Source organism: Tripterygium wilfordii, chromosome 15, assembly GCF_013401445.1.
Source record: "Tripterygium wilfordii isolate XIE 37 chromosome 15, ASM1340144v1, whole genome shotgun sequence".
In the NCBI taxonomy this organism is placed as follows: Eukaryota; Viridiplantae; Streptophyta; class Magnoliopsida; order Celastrales; family Celastraceae; genus Tripterygium; species Tripterygium wilfordii.
Window position 1 is genome coordinate 5,814,945 of NC_052246.1, and position 22,245 is coordinate 5,837,189.

Genomic DNA, 22,245 nt, shown 5'->3' on the forward strand with positions numbered 1-22,245 from the left:
CTTGTAAACAGCATTGTTAGCTTCAATTTTTGTACGTACTTGGGCATGTAAATCCCGAAGAAATTTAGTCATGTCTCCTGCTTTAATGTGTGGTTTACCCCTATGAGCAATCTTAGTTAAATCAAGCACCCCAGCCGGATTAGATCCATATACAATTTCAAATGGACAGAACCCAGTAGTGCGATTTGTTGAGCGATTAAAGACAAACTTTGCTTGAGCAAGCATACCATCCCATTGCTTAGGCTTTTCACTGGCAAGACTACGCAGTAAATTTCCCAAACTCTGATTCACCACTTCAGTCTGACCATCCGTTTGTGGGTGATAAGAACTGCTAAAATTGAGTGTAGTGCCCATCTTACTCCATAAACATCTCCAGAAATTGCGTACAAATTTTGTATCGCAATCCGAAGTAATTGATTTGGGCAAACCATGAAGCCGTACCACCTCAGTAAAATATAAATGAGCAATACGGGTGGCATCCATAGTCTTCCGACAAGCAATAAAATGTGCCATTTTCAAAAAACGATCAACTACAACGAAAATGGAATCCATACCTCACTGAGTTCGCGGGAGCCCTAACACAAAATCCATACTCACATCCTGCCACGGAGCGGACGACACCAGTAAAGGAGTATATAACCCAGCATTGGTAGTGGCCCCTTTCGAAACTTGACAAGTAACATAGCGTGCTACAAGATTCTTCACATCACTAGACATTTTAGGCCAATAAAAGCTTTTAGAGATCAAAGCCAAAGTTCTATCCCTTCCAAAGTGACCCTCATTATGCATTTCACATAGGATTTGCAGGCACAAAGAGCAGTCGGGTACACAGAGCTGTAACCAGCGGAACAAGAACCCCTCATGCAGCTGATATTCAGGGGAAGAACCAGCTGTCACAGCTCCAAAAATTTTGCTAAAGGAAGGATCACTGGAGTATATTTCTTTGAAAGTATCAAAGCCTACTACTTGGGCTACCATTGTAGTCAATAGAGTTGCACGCCTACTTAAGGCATCAGCAACTTTATTTTGAATGCCAGATTGATGACGAATAGCAAAGGTGAATTCTTGTAAGTAAGCAACCCATTTAGCATGTTGCCGGTTCAGTTTATGTTGCCCATTAATATACGTAAGAGCTTCATGATCCGTGAGTAATATAAACTCCTTTTGAATTAAATAATGCCGCCAATGCTTCAAAACTTGCACAATTGCATAAAATTCAAGGTCATAAGCAGAATAATTCTGCTAAGCACTAGAGAGCTTAGCACTATAAAAAGCAACAGGATGTCCCTCTTGATTGAGCACACCCCCAATTCCTACTCCAGAGGCATCACAATGAACTTCAAAAATCTTCTCAAAGTTAGGAAGAGTTAATACTGGAGTTGCTGCAATTTTTCTCTTCACCAGTCGAAAGCTCTGATCAGCCTCATCGGTCCATTGAAACACCTTTCCTCTTAGGCACTCAATTATTGGTGCTATCAGAGTGCTAAAATTCTGCACAAATCTCCTGTAAAAGGAGGCCAAGCCATGAAAACTTCGAATATTATGAAGACTATTTGGGGTTGGCCAATCAAGAATAGCTTGCACCTTGGATGGGTCTGCACACACTCCTTGATCAGATACAATAAAGCCCAAGAACGTGACTGAATTAGTCATAAAGAAACTTTTTTTTTTTGTTCACAAACAGAAGTTGTTAACGCAAAGTGGTCAGAACTTCATTCAAATGCTGGAGATGGGCCTCCCCAGTAGGACTATAAATTAAGATGTCATCAAAATAAACCACAACAAATTTGCCCATAAATGGCTTCAGAATTTGGTGCATAAATCTCATAAAAGTACTAGGGGTGTTCGTCAGCCCAAAAGGCATGACTAACCATTCATACAAGCCGTCCTGAGTTTTGAAAGCAGTTTTCCATTCGTCCCCCGGTCTAATGCGTATTTGATGATACCCACTTCTAAGATCAAGTTTAGAAAATACCCGAGAGCCTGAAAGATAATCAAGCATGTCGTCAAGTCTTGGAATTGGAAATCGATACTTAATTGTGATACGATTAATTGCTATCAATACACATACGCCAAGATCCATCTTTCTTTGTTGTCAATAATGCAAGAACAGCGCAAGGACTCATGCTGTCACGTATATATCCACGGTCCAACAATTCCTCCACCTGCCTCCTCAATTCTTCATACTCCTTAGGACTAAGCCTATAAGTCGGCTTGTTTGGTAATACCGCCCCAGGTATTAAATCAATATGATGTTGAAAATCGTGCATTGGAGGTAATCCTGGAGGAAGATCTTTGGGCATCAAGTATGAGAATTTATCAATTATTTCTTGTACTTCAGCAGGAACTTTAGAACTGTCCGTGGCCTCTCTCTCACAAGGCCATAAAGCATAAATCACACCTTGCTCTTTGGCAGCTCTTAAAAATAATGATAGATTTAGCAAATTGAGTTGTTCTTTTTCTTTTCTTGGTTTCAAGACAAACACTTTACCCTTATTTTTCAAGGTATAAGTATTTTTTTTCCCGTCATGTACTGCTCCACTATCATATTGCCAGGGCCTACCCAATAGTAGGTGACAAGCATCCATGGGTATCACATCACACCAGGCCTTATCAAAATATTTTTTCCCAATTGAAAAGGAGACCAAACACTTTCGATCCACCATAATATTTGTCCCCTTTTTCAACCAAGAAAGCTTATATGGCTTCGGGTGTTGAACTGTTTGTAACTGGAGTTTAGAAGTTGCTTCCTCCGACACTACATTCTCACAACTTCCGCAATCGATTATTAGTTTGCACACCTTTTCACCCACAGTACATGTGGTCTGAAAGATGTTAGTGCGTAACCAGTCCTCTCCATTGGATTCTTTTGGTATGAGAAGACTTTTTCTGATAACCAAATTCACGTGACCATCACCATCAATAATTTCAGTTTCAAGATTTTCTTCATCAAAAATTGGACCCTCAAGATTATAATTCTCTGAATCGTCATACTCTCCTTCGACTAACAAATTCTTTCCGACACAACTGGTAGCTTTACGACAATCACTAGACTTATGTCCTGGTTCACCACACTTAAAACACTTAAATCCAGTACCTGCAACTTGAGGTAAACTTGCGGCATTCTGTGGGTGGACTTGTGGAACTGGGACTGCCTGTTCAGTACCGCGGCTGGGCCCTGACCTTGAGTTGGATGCATTATGATCAACACCGCAGCTCGCCTGCCTGGATATGGTCCGACTTAATTGTTTCTCCACTGTTAATGCACGTTGGTAAGCCTCAAAAACTGTGCATATGGTATAGAGGCTTAAGGCATCTTGTATTTCTAATCGTAGTCCCCCAATATATCTTGTAACTAATTGCTCGTCGGATTCGTTCATATCGTTCCTTGCCACTAGTTGGTAGAATTCCTCTGTATAGTCATCTACCTGGCGTGTGCTTTGTTTTAGATTCTGAAGTCTCTGAAACAATGATTCTGCATACCCAAGAGGAAGAAAATTTTCTCTAAGTTTACACTTCATCTTTTCCCAATCAACAATTCTTGGTTTACGCTGTCTCTCACGAGTTCTTTTCAATTGTTCCCACCATGCGGAGGCACGACCCTTCAATTTCATGGCTACCAGCTTAAACTTTGCCTCTTCTGGTACCTCCTTAAACTCAAAGATACGCTCGATTTCATTCAGCCAATCAATGAAAACTTCAGCATGTAACCCCCCACTGCAATCTGGAATCTCAATTTTGAATCCGTAAGTCTGATTTCAATCTTGCCAACCACAGGGTTGCCTGTAGAATGGGTTGTCAATCTCTGAATCAGAATCACGTTCGGTTCCGCCGCTACGGGTTTGAAAAAGTGCTAGACGTTGAGTCAACTCCTCTATCTACCTCTGCGTATCCTCAATCACCTCATCTTGTGCGTCCCCCTATGATCATAGACCTCCTCAGCCGGAAACCGCCTACCACCACGACCCCCACGACCAACGCCTCTGCCGCGTACCATAATGCAGGAAACAGATCCTTTCGTCTGATACCAAACTAACGCAGAGCAAGCTGAGAAACAGAAGGATTTATTGTAGCGTTTGCTTTTTGTTAACAAAGCTAAAGATGTAAACTCTTATTGAATGAAAAAAAAAACTACCGTGTAACACCTTAAGGCCAACTTATATAGTCAGCTATTTGCTAGTACAGAAGGAAACTCCTAATTCAACTATAACTAGTAAAACTTAATAGCACTTGGTATTCCAATACAATGCAATGCTTTTGACATATTTGCCTTATTTAATTAAACTAACAAACTTGACATGTTTAACAGGTCCTACGCCTTCCTTGCTTAGCACAATCCTTCTTCTCCAAGTAATGCAAAGCCAGCTATTCTTCCTTGAATAACCTGTCACCGTTACTGCCCACTGAACCTGCATCACAAGCTCACCCTTATCACTCCTCTTACAAGGAAAACAACAGGATCGAACCATGAGAAACTGGGCTGAACTCCCTCAAGATGTCTTGTTGGTAATCCTGCAAAAACTAATTATTGGTAAAGATTATCATCGATTTGCTTTTGTGTGCAGATCCTGGACAGGTGTTGTTGTAAACTACCTCGAACGCTATGCCCCTTCGGGTTCTCCTTGTCTAATTGTTCCAGCACCAGGTATTGCCTCCAAATCAAAATCAAGACGCCTTCTTGCCTCCCCAGTTGGCAAGGACATTGATAAAGAACAGGATTTCTTACCCCAAGTCAGAGTTCCACTTCAAGACGTCTATATTGGATCCCATCAAGGATGGCTTATAATGCTAACCGATGCAATGGGCATGTACCTGCTGAATCCCATCTCTGATACTCGCATCAACCTTCCTGAAATTTGGTTGCTCGAACTAAATAATATTTACCGCTACACCATAGCAATGATTTATTTAGAACCCATGTGGCCGAGATTGAGCTTCTGTAGGAGCAAAGTCATCTTATCAACAATTCCTACAGCCTCTGATTGCTTTGTCCTACTTATTTACGGATACAAGAAGCTGGCTTTCTGCAAGGTGGGTGACGAAGATTGGACCTTTATTGATGATAAAGCTTTCAGGTATCGTATAGAGAAAAATTTTAGATTTTTTATGGATGCAATTTATTTGAAGGGGCAATTCTACGTTGTATCAGCAAGAGGAGAGATTTTTGGTTTTGACCTTACTGTTTCTGAACCTAAACTGACTACGATGTATGCCCATGGCTTGCACACTAATGCCCTCATCCATCGTGTTCCCTCCCATGATTGGCAACTGCTTTGGTATCTAGTGGAATGCAGGGGCCAACTATTTAGAATCTTGCAGGTAGAAAAACGTCGCATTGAGGAAGAAGATCATGTCAACCAAGCAGAAGCTATTGGCATTGGTGCAGAACACCCACATACGCCTCTTGATAAACTTTATTGTAGGGTGTCATATAGCTCTTATTGTTTTGAAGTGTGTAAGCTGGATACAAGGAGTGGATCAAAGCCAAGCTGGATACAAGTAGACAATTTTGAAGGGGATGCAGTGTTTTTGGGTAGGAATCAATCCTTTTCCCTCTCAAATCCGCATGAGTTTGGTTACAAAAGAAATCGGATATATTTTACGGATCATGCATCTGTAAATAATGATATGGGAGTGTTCAACTTGGAGGATGGTACTGTGGAGCCACTTTACAAGACAAATTCTAGGTTTATACTGCCTTCTGCTATTTGGGTGATTCCCAAACCATAATATGCTTGTTTGATTTAAGGCATTATATCTCTTGTGCTTCTGTCCTTTCTTCCTTTTTAATGTTGCTAGCAAAACAAAAATAGAAATTGTTTGCTTAGCAAGCCTGTGAAACTACAGTATTTATGAATCGAGAGTCCTTCAATTCTGGTTTTATTTCATCCGAGCAAAATTTATATATTTATATTTTTTTGTCTTTGACAGTATATTTTGTTATTGTAATTGAATAAGCACTCTGTATTTGGTAAAGCTTTTTGTTAGAATGTAATTCATCCTGCCGATTATGCACACTGCACTTGATTGTTGAATGCCGCGTTTGAAAATATTGAATTACTAACTTAGAATGGAGAAAAGTATGATGGATGCACCATTCTTTCTTTTTTTGATAAGTTACCCTTCTCATTTATTATTCATTTCCTTTAGGGGGAGGCATTTATGCATGTGGGCAGCAGGCATCCATAGTTGATTCTAATTGATGGGCCTTCTTTGCTTTGCAGGCGCATGGGTCTTGTTCTGTACCCACTACCCATCCAAGGTGGTTTCCTCCTCCAGTCAAGTTGAATGTGATCCATTTTTGGTCCCTTTGTACGCCAACCTTCCTAAGGGCAAATGCAATGGTGAAGTGGTATTGGGCCAACAAAGATATTGTCTTTTGCTGATGTGGCTGTATTGTAAAATGTGTTTTGCTTATGTGGTTGTATTGGGATAAGTTTTTTGCTGATGTGGATGTATTGATATTTGATATTTTGATGTAGTTTTGTTGTGGATAATATGGAGGAATGAAATGTTGTTGGGTTGGGTGGAAAGAGAAAGTGTGTGGGAAGAAAAAGTGTATAGAAATTTGTGTTTTACTGATGTGACTGTATTAGAATACGTGTTTGACTTGACTTTTTGTGTAATAGAGGTGGGATCGGGCCAACAAAAATGTTGGCCCAGCAACCTAAATCCCATTGCATTTGCCCTAACCGTTGGCTGCCACGCGGGCCCCAGTCATGTTTCATGGGCTGATTATCCCAGCCCAGCCCATGTGACATATGTGGGCCGAGCCTTGATCAGTCCATTGACCTTGGTCAACTGGCCGGACCGGCCCACCCCAAATGGGTCGTGATATTCCGTTCTCACGGGCTCCTGGCCCGTTTACAACCTCTTTGTCGTATTACCAATTTGACTCCATTCAACTAATTTGAAGAACTTTCCACATTAAACTCATACTGGTCATAGATCGTAACCGATGATCTTAGGTGAGCAAAACGATCCGGATTGTTTCAAAAATATCAATTTTGGTGAAATCTTACGATTTTATAGCCCATCAACTAAGATATCCCATTAGCCACTGCAATTCCAGCTCTTAAGCTGTTACCATTTGATAGAATTCATTCTAATAAAAAAACTTATCTTGCTAATCAATTCTTGAAACGAATCCTCTGTTGGGGCAGCAACCTTTTAATCTTCATCCGAACCAGATTTCCCAATGATTCAAGACATGAGAGTGTCTGCAATGATTCCAATATTAAAAGCAAGAAACTTGCCAATGCCCCCAATAATGTTGAAAGGATCTATCGATCCTCGTTTCAAAAAATGAATACAGTTCTGGGGGATGATATAACAATAACCTAGAAGAAAGGGAGAGAAAAAAGAAAGAAAAAAGAAACCAAACAGACTCCCTAAGAATTCTGAATAAATATTGCAATCTCATGACCTTTTGAGTTCATATTCCACATCAAAAGACGGCAGCAGAATGGATGACAGATAAGTGACACTTTGAATGTCTCCAAGACTCTAATTTAGTGGGAGAGGGAAAAAAGGAAGGAACCTGTAACAAGTGTCAACGCAACTATTGCTTGACCTTTAGCAAATTTTCAATGCGTTGAATGAGCTGATCAGCATTCAAAGCACCCTCCTGTATATGATCAAACCAATAAACCTCAAAGTTAAACTCTGCAAGTAGATCGAAGACAAGACTAATATTCCCAAAAAAGAAGGTATTCTTCTTTTGCTAATAGTGTGGAAATAGTTTAAAATTCGTGTAAAGAGTACAAAACACAAGTTAATACACGCATGAAAGGTAAAATGTAAACTTTTTTTCTTACAAAATACTCCAACAGTGGATGGGGTTAGAGACAGACATGATGTACGCAAAGCTTACCTCCATGTATTATGTGGAGAGACTTTTTCTAGGAATTGAACACGTGATAAGGTTGCACCCTACCACTTTACCACTAGGCCACATGTTCGTCTTTGAAAGGTAAACAATTTATGTGCACAAAGTTCACGCAGTGAGCGAGGTCGAGGATAATTATGATGTACGCAGACCTTACCCTCACTTAATATGTGGAGATGCTGTTTCCAGGAAATGAACTTCTAACCTCTAGATTGCACTCTTGCAACTCTATCATTATACCATATATTCACAATTCTTGTGCATAAGGCTCCCGCAGTGGAGGGGTATGAGAGAAACAAGATATAGGTAGACTTTACCCCCACATAATATTTGGAGATACTGTTTCCAGGAATTGAACCTGTGACTTCTAGATTGCAATCCTACAATTCTACCACTGGGACCCATGAAAGCCAAAAAAATAAAATGAAGAATATTGCAACAAAGCATAATTTATTCCACTAAATTTAAATTGAATTTAACAATGTAAAAAAAAATGCTGAAAGACGAGTCCCTTGAAAGAATAGTTAAGTCGACCCATAACCCTAGTAAGAGAATGCGCTGATTTAGGTGCATTGCAATCATGTCAAGTAGAAATAAATGCATTAAGCCACGTAAAAGGGAAAAAATTCCAATGCACCAAGTATAAATAATGATCATCTAGAAAAAATTTAAATAATAAAAAAAATCCTAAGTTCCGCAAGAGATAAGATACTAAATATACTTACAAATCGATCACAAGGTTTCCCATCCTTGAAAATGATGAAAGTAGGCAATGCCTCTATCTTGTATTTATCTGCAATGCTTGGGTACTTCTCAGTGTCGATTTTCACCAACTGGATCGTATCTTTCAGAGCAACACTAACTTCATTAAGAATTGGAACCATGAACTGACAAGGGCCACACCTGCAAACAACAACTGGGATTAGTCATCCTCCAATTAAAATGAAAGCCTAGCCTGCTTCGGTGATTAGAAAGTCTCAGTCTTCCGTTACAATTCAAAGGTGAAGGTCAAGGAGGGCACTATTCGGCAAGAACATCTATAGAAACACCAGACTGCAATGTCTTCCTGATTTAAAAGCTGCATATAACGAGAACAGCTAGGGTGTTGATATAAATGAAAGCTATAAGCACCCATCTCATGTAAGTTGCATTTGATATAAGAAGAAATAAAGAGAGCAGTTAAAGAAAAAAAAATAACTAACCAAGTAGCATAGAAATCGACTAGTACAGGTTTGTCAGAAGTCGCCAGCATTTCATCAAACGAGGAAAATGTTTGCTTCTTTGATGCAACCTGCAGTAACCATTATTACAACTTAGAGACATTAAGAAGAGGGGAGAGAGATTTGTCTAATATGTTACAAAAGTGTAAAATGTAGAGGTATTAATACTCTTAACTCAAAAAGTTGAGAGCATCTTCTTTTTTATGCAGCAAGATTTAGAAAAGAACGTAATTTTACACTGGTTTGAGAAGCAACAGAGAATCCATATGATTGACTCCAAACAACTTTGAGTAGGAATTCATTCTAGCCAGACTCATATTTGGGATGAAAGATTTGATGATGATGAAAATTGTTGTTGAAAAGAACTATCCCATAAAAGTAATTTAAATCAAGCTAAGCCAAACCAAAGTAAGTATAATGTAATAAGTACCAGAGCAGTGGGAACAAAATAAATAGAGATCATCAGCCCAACAAAATCAAGGAAATTCACTTGATTATTGCTAACAGCAAATTGATTTCAGAAAATAGGGAGAAAAGTTCAAGAAATCTTAAAGAACAGAAGAAGGTAGTAAGTTTAAAATTTTCAATGACACCTACATGTAGAATATTGAAGATGCAATGAAAATGAGTAAATGACACAAAGAATTGTCACCTGCCGATTTTACTTGCATAAAAAATGTTAAACTTGGCCTCACATATGGCATGGATGTATGCTTTAGTATTACCATAAAGTTTATAGATCTTAACTCTGTCAGCTACATCTCTGGGGGAAAGAACTATCAATTACATACTATTTTGACGCTGCTACCTGACTCAACTCAAGTTAAATAAAGGTTGGATTTTCCATGTATAAAACTCAGTTTGCAGAAGTGGAACTACAAATTGTCCACAAGCAAATTCCAAAATGATTTCACGTGAAGAAGTTTTCATCTTTAATCACTCAAAGAAATACAATGTCCAAAAGATACCTCTAAAACACATTAGTTGACCCTAAGTAAGGGAAACATATCAATTTAAAGGAATCAATAGCAGTATTTCCCCGAAATGAATAATGACAAAACTAACTAGAAATCTAAAACACGACACAGTTGATGTATTTAATTCTAATTAAAAGCCCTAAAGGAGATAAGACAGCTGTAGAAGGACAAAGCCGGTGAGACATGATAGAAAATTTCCATATTCCATATTCCACATATACAAACTCAGAGCATCCAAAAAGCATCTCATGGCTTATAAACGTTTACCTTTTGAAACTTTAAGAACTTTATAAATATCTGTGAAATTGGAATGCAACGTATCATCCTAATATCCATTGCTAGGCTTAGCAACAAAGACCAATATTCATTTTTTTTTAAATTTCATCTAGATGCTCTCTTTGACCAACAAGCCTAATCGATATCGCCATTATCTCGGTACTTTTCAACTAACCATATGAGTCAAGAATCATGATCTTTCACACACATATAGAAGGAACATCTTAATGGCAATAAACTATCTTGCCTACAACCAACAATGCCTGTTTTGTACACGAAAAGAGAAATTCCACAGCATAACTACATATTAGTCTATGGTACCCAGATTGTTAAGAGAGAAAACTTCATAATCTAGAACAAACCACTATCAACCAAGAAACCAAATTCCAATGGAATCTCGTGTCCACAAGCAATAAAATTTTCGGAACATATATCTTCCCACCATTCCATTCCTCAAGAAAGAAGCAAGATGGTGCAAAAATAACTGGAAATCGGTACTTCCGTGATATACATTGTTATAGTTGATTGGGGTCTTGTACTTAATAGTAGGATACTGTTAAAATGGTTGAAAAGACATTTTCAAATTTAATTTTTCTGCGCTTGGGACATTAATTACCAACCATGAAATTTGCATAATTTCGCTTTGGACATCCAGAATTGAAATGAAATTAATATTCAAGAAAATTAACACACTAAAGATGATGAACTGAAAAACTTGAAGGTAACTCGAGTGAATAAAAGTACCACAAGTGAGTTTCGACGCCGAGACGAGGAGGAAATCCCAGCCTTCCCGATTTGAATTCTCTGAAACCGTAAAGGGAATAATTGCTTAGCAGAAAACGACGAATATCCAGACAAATTACTGATGCTTCGCGTATTCAATGAAGGAACTGTTGATGCTGAGAGCGAAATCGCCATTCGTAGAGCGAGAAGGAGAGAAATCCCCAAGAAAAAATGGTTTGTATGACAATTGAAAGAGAGACCGAAAAAATAAAAATAAAAAACGAACCACAACAAAATAATCTATTAGGAGAAACAGGAGCCGTTGGATGATACGGAGATGTTACTTGGTTCTTTGATCCTACGGATGAGATGGACGCTGAGATCCACTCAACTTTCTCAAGAAAAGAGAAGAATAGTAAGATTTGTAAATGGAAAACATATCATAAGGGCACTTGCAACGGTAAAGTGTTATTGGGTCAATAAAGATGCTGTCTTTTATTGATGTGATTGTATTGTAAAACGTTTTTTGCTTATATGGTTGTATTGGGAGAAGTGTTTTACTGATGTTGTATTGATATTTTGTGTTTTGGTGTAGTTTTGTTGTAGATAATATGAAGAAATTGAATGTTGTTGGCCTCCATGTTATGTGGGAAGAGAAAGTGTATAGAAATTTGTGTTTTGCTGATGTGACTGTATTGGAAGATGTGTTTTGTTAATGTGTCTGTATTAGAATACGTGTTTGATTTTATTTTTTATGTAATAGAAGTGAGACTCATGATTAATTTGGGTGGGGACATTAACACTTGCACCATTACAAGTGCCTTAACATAAACATTAATGTGCAAATATGTCAATTATACCATCTCAAACTCTAATGCTATATTGTACATTATCCAAAGACTCATTCTAACAATATGTACGTTCATTCATTTGACAACACCCGAACCATTAGTTGGAGTGGTAAAAATGATGTGTATTTAATTAACGTATGAATCTATCTCGTTTCAAAAAAAAAAAAAAAATTATTGACCAAGTCAAAAAAGTTATGTCCCAAACAAAAAATTAAATTCTTGGCAAGAGACATATTTGGAGTTTACATTCATTGGTACAGAATTAAATGAAGAGAATGAAAAACAAGAACATATAACAGAATTAACTGTTGCAGTTGATCATACAAATTATCAAACAAATGTCGTATTAATTTTGGATTACACATAACAACAACATGATGGAATCTAGACTCCAAAGCGACTCAAATTCTCATAGTTGGATCTTCGCTTACTCAGTAAACTTCTCTAATCCTCACAAAAAACAGCGAGTGTTGAATTACATAGAACTACATTGTCTAACCTTTAAAACCGTGGAATCAAGGGTATCACCTAAAGAAAATTAGCCATCACTCGTCCATGTAAAGGCCAGAAGCACCACAGTAAATGCTGCAAAGATGGTCGCACACGGAAACAACCACATTAACCTACTCGGGACTCTGTTCTGACTATCTTCCTTGCATAACTCAACCTCCTTCAGAAGCTCCCTCACTTCCTCCATGTCGGAGTCCTTTGCAGCTTGTATTAGTCGGCTTTGAATCTTCTCTAGCTTCTCGAGCCTTCTGCCTCTCGAAGCATCCTTGGTTGGCCAAATAAAACCTGTCATCTTCCAAAGCAATATACCCACGTAGATGGCCACAATGCAGTCGACACTGTAATGGTGTCGTTCTCGTATTTCTCTCTGAGCACTGTGCATTACAAGTAACCAGACGAGAACTGAGCTAAAACCTCCATAAGCTTCCTGCAACCATTATAAAATATCGAGGGTCCATAAGATGTAGAAAATTTGTCCCTTGCATTTGGAAGGTCAACAAACATCAGAGTGAGAAAATGCAGTCTTAAGCGAGTATGAAAAGTACCGTCCAAGCCATGGCTGTCAATACAGCAACAAGCATGTGGCCACTGTATAATAGGTCATTGCAGCCACCTCCAGCTTTTTTCAGTAGACCGAACCATGATGGTCCTTCTGATGCAGTGGGCCGAAGGAAATCAATTAGAAAGTTCATGTAACCCCAGTCAGGATGGTAGTCAGAAATGTAGTTACCAGTATCAGCTGAAATGAAAAGAAAAATTGTGGGATAAGTTTCCAAAAAGATAAACAAATATCAATGGTTACTGATAGCTCACCATGTATTAGCAAACATAAAGACTTTTTAAAATTTTCTCAGAGCTTCATCTAAATTCAGATAAAAAAAATTAGGCTGTCTAAAAGAACAAATTAAATCAGTGCCGCGATCCAAGCTTCATTTTGTAGCAAAGGACCTATGATAATGTTTGCCTAAAACCATGCCAGACACCTATATAAGTTTTAGACATGATCCAAGCACATATAGCTTAATATGCCTTCAATAAATAAACTAACGAAGTAAATTTCATTGCTAAACACTATATCAAAACAGATGTACCTAAATGATATGTTTTTGAGACATGAAAATAGATAAACCAACGAAGAGAAAGAGCCATCGTAGAATACTACGTTTTCCCAGTTACAGTGTTCAAATTTATGTAGATGCGAAGCGAAGGTCATTTGTTTATTTACGTTTTAACAATCCCTAGACTTGGAACCACCCATTGTCATTGTGTTTGTCAGCCTCCAAGGCTAAATTGAGAAAAGATTGAATTTCAAGACACAATCTCACAAAGACAACAATGTGAGGCAAATTGAATATCAAGTTCAAGGCATACCATAAGCTATATCTTGATATAATATCTGACGAATCGCATTAGCATCAGTAGCATATGGAACATAATACTTCTGAGCCCAATGATGTGGGTATCCAGGGACTCTAAACCGAGATTGAGCACACCAAGGCCGCGCTGACGGTAAAATTGTAGATACAAAAGTTATAGCCCGAAGAAGACGGCCAATTGCCATCGTAAACATGTACCGTGCGCCTAGCCCAAGACCGGGAGCTTCTACAGAATCAAAGAGAACAGAGAATGCCAGCATCATAAACAACATCAGGAAATGGTGCAAACCAATAATACGGGCTCTCAATATCTGAACCACCGATCCTGGAAGTTTCTCATTTAATGCCAGGAGCACCCACTGACCAGTGTCTGGAAGAGGATGTGTATCACTGTTGAATATTACCAAGCCCAGTCAATAATCTTGTTAAAATTTTAACCAAAATTTTAAAAATAGTATAGTTTGCGACGTTGTATAAATAAAGCACTTTCCAAGAGAAGTGAATCTCAAGATCACAGAAAGCAATAATTACATTCCCTCTGAAATCTGTAAATGTCTATGCTTGCTACTTTTAAGCATTTTCAGGATTGTCAATTAACGTTAGGCAATGAACGTATAACTGCATCTACTTCTGGCACACCTTATAAAATGTAATACCTGGCCACAACTGATTCAGTTTGGTATGTTTCATACATCAAGAAAACAAAATTATAGCCTTGATTAACAACCAAGCACAACTTTAATAGTAAAATATTTTATAAGAGGAGAGATCTCATGATTTAAAAATATAGACACTTGTAAGCTTCAATATGGACATTACAAGGCTAGGAAGATTTAGCTATTGCAGACATAATGCCTTAGTGCTTAGTCAAAGCTAGAATAGAGTTAAAATTGGTATAATATACGAAAATACCACCTTTGCACGATAAATTAAGGACATAATATGATTAAGGAAAAAAAATAAGGCATAATAGATATTCAGGAAATAAGACTCCACCACCAAAAACTAGAAACCATATCTCTAGGATGAACAAAGTTTTTACATGTGGGAATCAATATGGCGAATAATTCTTATGATGGATAATTTGAAAAGAAGCGGTCTCCTTCTTGTGAATAATGCATTAATGCTACTTCTGCAAGAGGCAAGAATCATCTATCATTCACTTGCTGCTGCACTACCCTTGAACTAGGAAAGTTTGGGAATCAGTTTGCTATCTCTCGGGAACAAACTGGGTTATGCTAACAAGATGTCGCTGTTCAAGTAGCATGGAAGTTTTATACAGCTTATTCTAATGGCTATCTGTTGGCTAGTCTAAAAGGAGAGGAGCAATAGGCCTTGAAGACAAAGAAATTTCTTTTGATTACTTTATGGATAACTGGCTTAGCACTGGAAAACTCTGCAGTAATGTTTCTCATAGGAATTTCTTTGATAAAATTAGGTTATCTATCTTGCAATTGCGCCATTTGCACCACGCCACCACCTTGTTGCACCTTATTACTAATATCTTTTCTTTTTGTATTTAAAAAAAGATAAATAAAGTCCATTGCTCAAATTTTGGTAACCAGGGCATTTCTAGCATAATAGATAACGTATGTAGATTAACTTGTCCATAATATAGCAATAATAGAAAGAAAAAAAAAAGCCTATTACATATCCCAAAAATTAAATGTCGTTTCTATGAGTGTCTTTTTTTTTGTGCGTGTCAGAACACAAATACTACTTAAAATCTACCTTGGTACACATGGTTCTATAAGGTTTTAGCTATGTAGCACAGACGTACCCTCAAGTCAGTATCAGTATAGTTTCTTCAAAGACTTCGCTTGAACTACACATGGTTTGAACACAGCTAATAGAACATGCAAAACAAGATCTGGACAATGTAGGATAGCTGCCAATGGCAGAATTCTTAGTCAATTACAGACCAAATCAGATCAATTGATTAATTCTCAAATCAAAAAAGAAAATCCCAAATATGGCATATCTGGTCCGAACAGTTTCCATTATTGTTATCTCAGATCTAAACCAGTCAACATCACTAGATCAATAACTTCACTACTCCAAACAACAAAACAATCACCAAAAGCGTATATCTGAAGCTAAAATAAACACGAGATATAACCAAGTCAACTGCATACCTGTGCCAATCAAGGCCGAGCACGGCGGTGACGAAGCGGACGGAAAGGGCTTCAAAGAGAAGAGCGGCGAGCATGAAGAGCATGGAAGCAACAAATGGGATGGCGGCGCGAAACTCGGAGGACCAGTGCTTGTAGCTTCTTACGCGGGTGATAGCAATCAAGGCGAGCAGAGACCAGAGAGTCGGCTGGAGCCGCGCGTGCCATGTAGGGGACAGGTGGCGTAGATAGTCGATTGCGACGTAGGACATGGCCGCTATCCCCAAGCCGCCGCATTTTACCGCCGACGGCCACCGCATGGCGGTAGAGTTTGGAAGAAGGTAAATGGGAGCTGGAAGTTAGGATCCTAGTGGTTGTCGCTCTGGGAAGTAGCGGTTCTGGACAGCAAACAGTTGAGGGTCTATTTTGTAATTTAATCATCCACTAGTAAGGAGTTACCGTAACTTTATTTTGGGGGGCCAATGCCGAGCGAGCATGACTCGTACCTTATTGATGACACGTGTACACAAACAGGCTATTACCGTGACACGTTAAATTACAAGAATGTGCATATTAAAGACGCAAATTACTTGATATAACCTTTTCATTTTTTGTCTATTAACCTTAGGTTACTGTATCATCACTATGTTACTGCGTTTTAAATACTCTTATATACAGGAGCTGAGGAGCGTGACCACATGTTAATGCTAGAATATGTCAAGTGCGAATGTAGGGTTTAACAAGATCGTAAATTAATTTCATTTTGGTTTATAACTCATATGTGTAACTTATTCTTTGGTGTAATGACGCATATAGGTTTAATACAATTTTCAATCACAGAGAGATTTTGAATTTTTCATTTTAATTATTCTTATTTCAAATGTTTCAACCTAGTTACCAAAAATTTATATTTGTTCCAATTGAGTAATTCGGACAAATTTAATCATATTTGTACAGTCAAATAGCTGATGTGTCATACAAAAGTCAGGTTTCTAGCCGGGTCAACATCGGACTCCCTTTTTTGGTGGTCTTTTCTGTCGAAAAACTGATGGTAATATGCAGCGAGTTCCAGGTTTCACGCCTATGGTAGTTTCGACTGACGACAACTTCTCCAATGACCAGATCGATCGGTTTTTCCCTTGTATACCCGTGAACTTCCAATGAGTATTTCGGCCAATTCACTGGTCTTCACAATCGAGGGTGGTCAAGTTTTGTTGCTGGTCGTGTTGAGAACATGTGTTGGGTGGTTGATGGCCGAGAATGGTGAACGACGGGGAAAAGATGTAGAGCCACCACAGTGCTCTTGGGAGGGGAGGAAAAATGGGGTTAATCTTGAATTTGTGAATTTACAGAGAAGTGCTTGGAAGGAGAAGCTCCAGATGTCACATTTCTCTATTTATTAGCAACAATTGTACTAGGTCAAAGTTTTCCAGATCTTCAAAGCTTTTGAATATGTGTGAGAGAGAGAGAGCGCGCACGAGCAAAGGGGTATAAACCATGAAAGAAAAACTATGTCTATCTCTTTGTTTGCCGTCTCCAAACCCCAACCAGTTCGACAACCACCACCCAATCTTCTCTGACGTCACGAGCCCCTTTTCACAATCATCCCGGATCTGATAATGTCATCTGATATTTTGAGAATATCATGTAATCCTTAGTGAGATTTTAGGAAGAGTAAGATCACAAGCCGTCTTTGCCCAAGGTTTTTCGTATGGGAAGTGTAAGATCCAGGAGTAAGAAGAAGAAAGACAATTTTTCATCTGCCATTTTCTTTTTTATATTTTACATGTCATCAAGTTTCAGTGCAGACGAGCTAGTTCTTCACTTTTTATGTGATCGATACTTTTTATCGCAAAAAATACTTACGACTCAATATCGACGGGTTTATCCCACTCGTAAGTGTACGTGCCGAAAGACAGTAAAATAGTGAATGGGGTCGAATCCACGAGGACTGTATTAATTACCAACTAATTACTAACAATAGTGTAAAATAACTTTCAGATACTATTAATATTAACTAGCAAAGTAAAAGTTGATGAAAAATCAACGGATGAGAACTAGCTTGGGTTTGGCTGGCCAACTACCTCCACCTATGCACACAAATTAATACGCAATCACACAATTTAAGAGTTTAACAATGTCAATTGAAAGGCCTTGGTCTAGCTGCAGTTAATTAGATTTCCCTAAACAACGATCCTGACTTTGATCCAGTTGCAAGATCTTTTATTATCAAAGGAGTCTTGGTTGGTCTATCCTAAGAGTTTCCTAAGACAAGCATAAGCACTAGGAAATCGACAATTGCACAATTTAGGATAATGGTCTATTACCCAATCAATTATGTCATATGTTCCCAAAACTTGGATCTTACGTAAGTTCTTGTTACTTCGTTAAACACTGGGTCATGATCAGCCGAATATGTTTAACAAACAATTCCTAGAATTATGATGTTGATCAGGCATGCACAACAATAGGAAATAAACAATTAATCCGGAGAACAAAGAATTAAGCTTAGTCTAATTGTCAATCAAATCTGTGCACAAGGCTTATGGTAGAAGAATTACCAAACCCTAGCTAGAAATAGTTTAGCTACACATAACCATAATAAAAACCATATAAATACTCATTAAAAATGTTCAGATCAATGGAAGAATTAAATTTGCCGAAGGATTGGGCTGCCAAGATTGATGTTTCTTCTTTTCTCCTTCTTGCCGTCACACTCTCTCCAATATTAGGTCTTTAACCGTGCAATAAAAAGTCCTCTTTGTCTCAGCATAATACTGCTTATATAGTCCTAAACAGACCCAACTGTCTTTACCACGTCAGCAACTTAAACATGAAGACTGATTCCCACGTTCTGTGACCGTAATAGGTTGCAAAACAGGTTATAAATTATGTTTAATGCCAGCTTTACTCTCCAACAGTACTTGTTCATAAAAATACCAATATGGCTACTATTTTGCACTAAACACCATAGAAAAATAATAACTTTAAGCCTAGAAAAATAGATGTATTTTACACCTAACATTGTGTCACATAAACGAAGTTGACTATCCAAAATTAGAGCAATCTAATTGAGTTACTATAATAAAACAAATATAAACTTTTGGTAACCAGGTTGATGACATTACTCATCCCATTCTTCATCTTCATTTTTTCCGAAATCATACGAGCCATAGAATGACTTGGGGATCTTTCTTATTAATTTCTTATTCAAACAAGATTTTGTATGTGAAGGATGACAACACATGCACATTATCATGAAAAATAAATTTTTATGGCTAAGATCATAGTATTGGTCTAAAGCATATTATAAAAGCATATCTTGTTGATTTCCACGAAGTTGAATGTAACTCTTGAGAAGAAGAGACCAAAATCCACAGAGAGTGTATTCTTCTTTATTTTCTTGTTGTTTGTGAGACCACAAATTGTCTTATTGGGGTTGTAATTCCATTGGTAAGTTACAACTCTTACTGGGTTCCTCTACTTGAAGTGGGTTGACCCATCTTGGGTGTCCACTCCAAATACGCCACTGCTAGCTTGCTTTGTGTCAATAACATACTATTGGCATGGCTAGCTTATATATTTGCACAATTACCAAACTCCATAAATAAAAAATAGGCAAAGCATCAAGTTTAACTAGGAAGAAGAAATAGTGAGAAGGAGGCGATCGTATTTGAGTGTGAGGAGGAGGAAGAATCTCATAAGGTGATCTTGAGGAAGTGAGAAATGGAGAGAAAAAGATAAAGTGAGAGTTTATTATTATCAAATGATTGTCGTTAATTAATAAAATTATTGAATCATTACAATTACAATAAATGAATTCAGCTGTAACTTTAGAAATATATTAGTTGTGTGTTAGTCATCGACACAAAAGTGTGTATATTTATCTCAAGTGCAGAATATCGATAAGTAATAATTCGGTGAGACTGAGATCGAATCCACAAGGAAGCTATATGCAAATTTGAAGGTATATGAATGCAAACAACTATCTCTAGACTAAGGGCTTGTTTGGATTGAAATGTGAGTTAATGAGAGGTAAGAAATGTGAGTTAATGGGATGATTTAGGAAATACTAAACAAAATTTTCTTTCACCTCACAAATCCCCCAAATTGAGGGGTGACAAAATATTGAGTTGGAGAGTTAAGTGAGGGGGAACTTCCCCCCTCCACCCCACGTCCCCACTTAACTCTCCCTCTTACAATTCAAGTAAGGTGAAATTACCCCTCCCTCCTTAACGCTCCTCACTTAACTCTCCAAAACATCAATTCAAGCAAGCCCTAAAACGCTACGAATGGAAAATAAAAGCAAAAAAATGAAATCGACTGAATGACTCGGTATCATTTAAAAGAGATTGCGACCAAAGTAAACAAGATTTGGATTGAAAAAAATTAGTTGAAAACCTAGTCCCTAATCCATCCCGATGGATACTTGGTTTTCATACTCAATGGAACATTGCAAACACGCACAACCATACACAATGCATTGTGCGATACTATCAATCATACATATGCAAACGGAATTGGGGCGTAGAGACTTCGATTCCTACATGGAGCCCATCGAGCTTCTTGGTTTAAGATGAACGTAAAGGGGTAGACACCTAATTTTATTGATTAATGTTCCCCCTTGGGGCTCAGCTTAGTTAGCACCCTAGTTTCACACTCAAGACCAATAAACCATAACTCTCACATGCATATTCCATAATTAACCCAAAACTCCATCATCAATACACATAATTAATAGTTATGCAATGGAAAACTCATTTAATTATGGAAGTCATGCATTGGGATTTCACAATTCCAAATCCAGCACATTAAATTGAATACCTAAACTAGACAATCCAAGAACATAATCAAGCGACATGCGATTCTCATACACCTAATCACACAACTATCACAAAATTAAAGGAGAGAGATCGAAGCTATGGGGTGTCCGGAAAGTCTAGAGCAGGTAACGAAAGATTCTTGCTTTTCTAAACAGCAAGGCAGCTTGGCTTAGAAAACAAAGATGGGGCACAAAGCATCAAGCATAATTAAAACCCATTAAAAATTATGTTAAATACATAAATGAGATTTAACAAATTAACAAACATATTTAACACAATAATTAAGTTCCCTCATCGTAGATAAACACAATGAATTATTTTGTATGTCCTCGCACTATGCTTTGCCGCTCAAAACATATTATTAATACACGCATGTTTAAATCATCTAATTCAACAATTAAATCAAAAATTCTTCTTTCTTCAAAACCCTCTATGTTAATTCTTGCTTTCAGGTTCACCATTTCTCTGAAAATGAGAAACATGAAGAGTTCTTCTTATTGTCATTTCTTTCTATTTACAGGCCTGCTAGCTTCACAGTTTATTTCATATCATGCCGATCCTACCGATGGTTTCACCTCCATAGGACTAACGAAAGCCAACTTCGAAATACAGAGGCCGTATAATATTCCAGTCGATGAACGATATCAATTCAGTTTCAACGATGGCGTAAGGCGTTTATGGGTCTATGCTAGTGACAAGCCGCACGCCCTTAACAGCCATACCCAACCACGCACAGAAATTAAAATCAGAGTAACTCTTACCAGGCTCTCTCAGTTGATTTTCATTTACTTTACTACTACTAGCTGTTAGAATGTATTATTACCATTTAGTTTCCTAGTTTATGTTGATTTGAATCTCTTATGGCAGGGTCTTGACTATTCGTCTGGAATCAGGCAATTCGAAGGCAATGTTTTTGTGCTGCAAGGAACATCTGGTGCCACAATTTTCCAGATTTTTGGTGCACCAAAGAAGGAACACCGCGGCGCGACGACAATGATGTTGGTGATTGACAGTGGGAACCTGAGGTTCTATGACAAGGACCTTGTGGCTTCAAATGTTTATGATAGGTGGTTTAGATTAAACGTGATCCATGACGTTAGTGAAGGGAGAATCGTTGTTTTCATCGACGGTGTTCATACATTTTCGACCAAGGTTGCAGGGAAAGCTCATTACTACTTCAAATTCGGAGTTTATGCTTCGTCTAGAAAGAGTCACTACATGGAGTCAAGGTGGAAAGACATCAAAATATACAAAAAAAAAAATTTGAGAAAATAATATAACCCACTAACCCGGAAACCAGATTGTATAATAATTCAACCCATTTAAACAAACGCCCCCAAAATAGGCTCGAGCTCAGTTCTTTTGTCTTTTGAGCCGAGCTCGGGCCGGGTTTCTAACTGGCCATCTGCGAGCCCTTCGTGGACAACCTGACCCACTTTCATTCCTAACTTCAAGTAAACTCCCATGTAAAGTAGGGAAGGAGAATGACC

General features: G+C 38.0%; 5 protein-coding genes across 6 annotated transcripts; 2 read left to right on the top strand and 3 right to left on the bottom strand.

The window, feature by feature from the left end:
- Window positions 1–1,242: 1,242 nt before the first annotated feature.
- LOC119979794 lies at window positions 1,243–4,469 on the bottom strand. The gene is made up of 5 exons (XM_038822426.1): window positions 4,290–4,469; window positions 3,903–4,021; window positions 2,072–3,717; window positions 1,872–1,983; window positions 1,243–1,660 (listed from the first exon to the last, which is right to left on the bottom strand). Exons 1-5 carry the CDS (start codon window positions 4,467–4,469, stop codon window positions 1,243–1,245), a joined length of 2,475 nt encoding a protein of 824 aa, XP_038678354.1.
- On the top strand, window positions 3,148–5,888 carry LOC119980028 (putative F-box protein At5g55150). Its single transcript, XM_038822675.1, has 2 exons — window positions 3,148–3,272; window positions 4,310–5,888. Exon 2 carries the CDS (start codon window positions 4,468–4,470, stop codon window positions 5,728–5,730), a length of 1,263 nt encoding a protein of 420 aa, XP_038678603.1. The 5' UTR covers window positions 3,148–3,272; window positions 4,310–4,467; the 3' UTR covers window positions 5,731–5,888.
- A 1,131-nt stretch (window positions 5,889–7,019) lies between these two features.
- On the bottom strand, window positions 7,020–11,341 carry LOC120017159 (thioredoxin Y1, chloroplastic-like). Of its 2 annotated transcripts, XM_038870273.1 has the most exons (5): window positions 11,106–11,341; window positions 9,091–9,179; window positions 8,614–8,791; window positions 7,541–7,627; window positions 7,020–7,220 (listed from the first exon to the last, which is right to left on the bottom strand). In XM_038870273.1, the coding sequence occupies exons 1-4, from the start codon at window positions 11,277–11,279 to the stop codon at window positions 7,562–7,564; spliced, it is 507 nt and encodes a 168-aa protein (XP_038726201.1). In that variant the 5' UTR covers window positions 11,280–11,341; the 3' UTR covers window positions 7,020–7,220; window positions 7,541–7,561. The 2 variants fall into 2 exon arrangements, with proteins under 2 accessions (XP_038726201.1, XP_038726200.1); XM_038870272.1 differs by lacking the exon at window positions 7,020–7,220 and having other exon boundaries at window positions 7,269–7,627; window positions 11,106–11,340.
- An 863-nt stretch (window positions 11,342–12,204) lies between these two features.
- LOC119980073 lies at window positions 12,205–16,323 on the bottom strand. The gene is made up of 4 exons (XM_038822729.1): window positions 15,957–16,323; window positions 13,817–14,211; window positions 12,991–13,184; window positions 12,205–12,872 (listed from the first exon to the last, which is right to left on the bottom strand). Exons 1-4 carry the CDS (start codon window positions 16,250–16,252, stop codon window positions 12,474–12,476), a joined length of 1,284 nt encoding a protein of 427 aa, XP_038678657.1. The 5' UTR covers window positions 16,253–16,323; the 3' UTR covers window positions 12,205–12,473.
- A 769-nt stretch (window positions 16,324–17,092) lies between these two features.
- Window positions 17,093–22,030, top strand: LOC119979795 (citrate-binding protein-like). Its single transcript, XM_038822427.1, has 3 exons — window positions 17,093–17,288; window positions 21,276–21,505; window positions 21,623–22,030. The coding sequence occupies exons 1-3, from the start codon at window positions 17,093–17,095 to the stop codon at window positions 22,028–22,030; spliced, it is 834 nt and encodes a 277-aa protein (XP_038678355.1).
- Window positions 22,031–22,245: the final 215 nt, after the last annotated feature.

Coding starts and splice junctions, on each gene's coding strand:
- LOC119979794 (XM_038822426.1), bottom strand. CDS start 4,469: ATGGTTCGATCCTGTTGTTTTCCTTGTAAGAGGAGTGATAAGGGTGAG. Junction 3,718..3,902: donor AGGGGGACGCACAAGATGAG/GTGATTGAGGAT, acceptor TCCAGATTGCAG/TGGGGGGTTACATGCTGAAG. Junction 1,984..2,071: donor AAAGAAAGATGGATCTTGGC/GTATGTGTATTG, acceptor ATTATCTTTCAG/GCTCTCGGGTATTTTCTAAA.
- LOC120017159 (XM_038870273.1), bottom strand. CDS start 11,279: ATGGCGATTTCGCTCTCAGCATCAACAGTTCCTTCATTGAATACGCGA. Junction 8,792..9,090: donor GTCGATTTCTATGCTACTTG/GTTAGTTATTTT, acceptor TGTTGTTTGCAG/GTGTGGCCCTTGTCAGTTCA. Junction 7,628..8,613: donor GGAAACCTTGTGATCGATTT/GTAAGTATATTT, acceptor GATCATATACAG/GAGGGTGCTTTGAATGCTGA.
- LOC119979795 (XM_038822427.1), top strand. CDS start 17,093: ATGAGTATTTCGGCCAATTCACTGGTCTTCACAATCGAGGGTGGTCAA. Junction 17,289..21,275: donor ATTTGTGAATTTACAGAGAA/GTGCTTGGAAGG, acceptor TTCTATTTACAG/GCCTGCTAGCTTCACAGTTT. Junction 21,506..21,622: donor GCACAGAAATTAAAATCAGA/GTAACTCTTACC, acceptor CTCTTATGGCAG/GGTCTTGACTATTCGTCTGG.
- LOC119980028 (XM_038822675.1), top strand. CDS start 4,468: ATGAGAAACTGGGCTGAACTCCCTCAAGATGTCTTGTTGGTAATCCTG.
- LOC119980073 (XM_038822729.1), bottom strand. CDS start 16,252: ATGCGGTGGCCGTCGGCGGTAAAATGCGGCGGCTTGGGGATAGCGGCC. Junction 14,212..15,956: donor CTCGGCCTTGATTGGCACAG/GTATGCAGTTGA, acceptor AATATTCAACAG/TGATACACATCCTCTTCCAG. Junction 12,873..12,990: donor TGACAGCCATGGCTTGGACG/GTACTTTTCATA, acceptor TAATGGTTGCAG/GAAGCTTATGGAGGTTTTAG.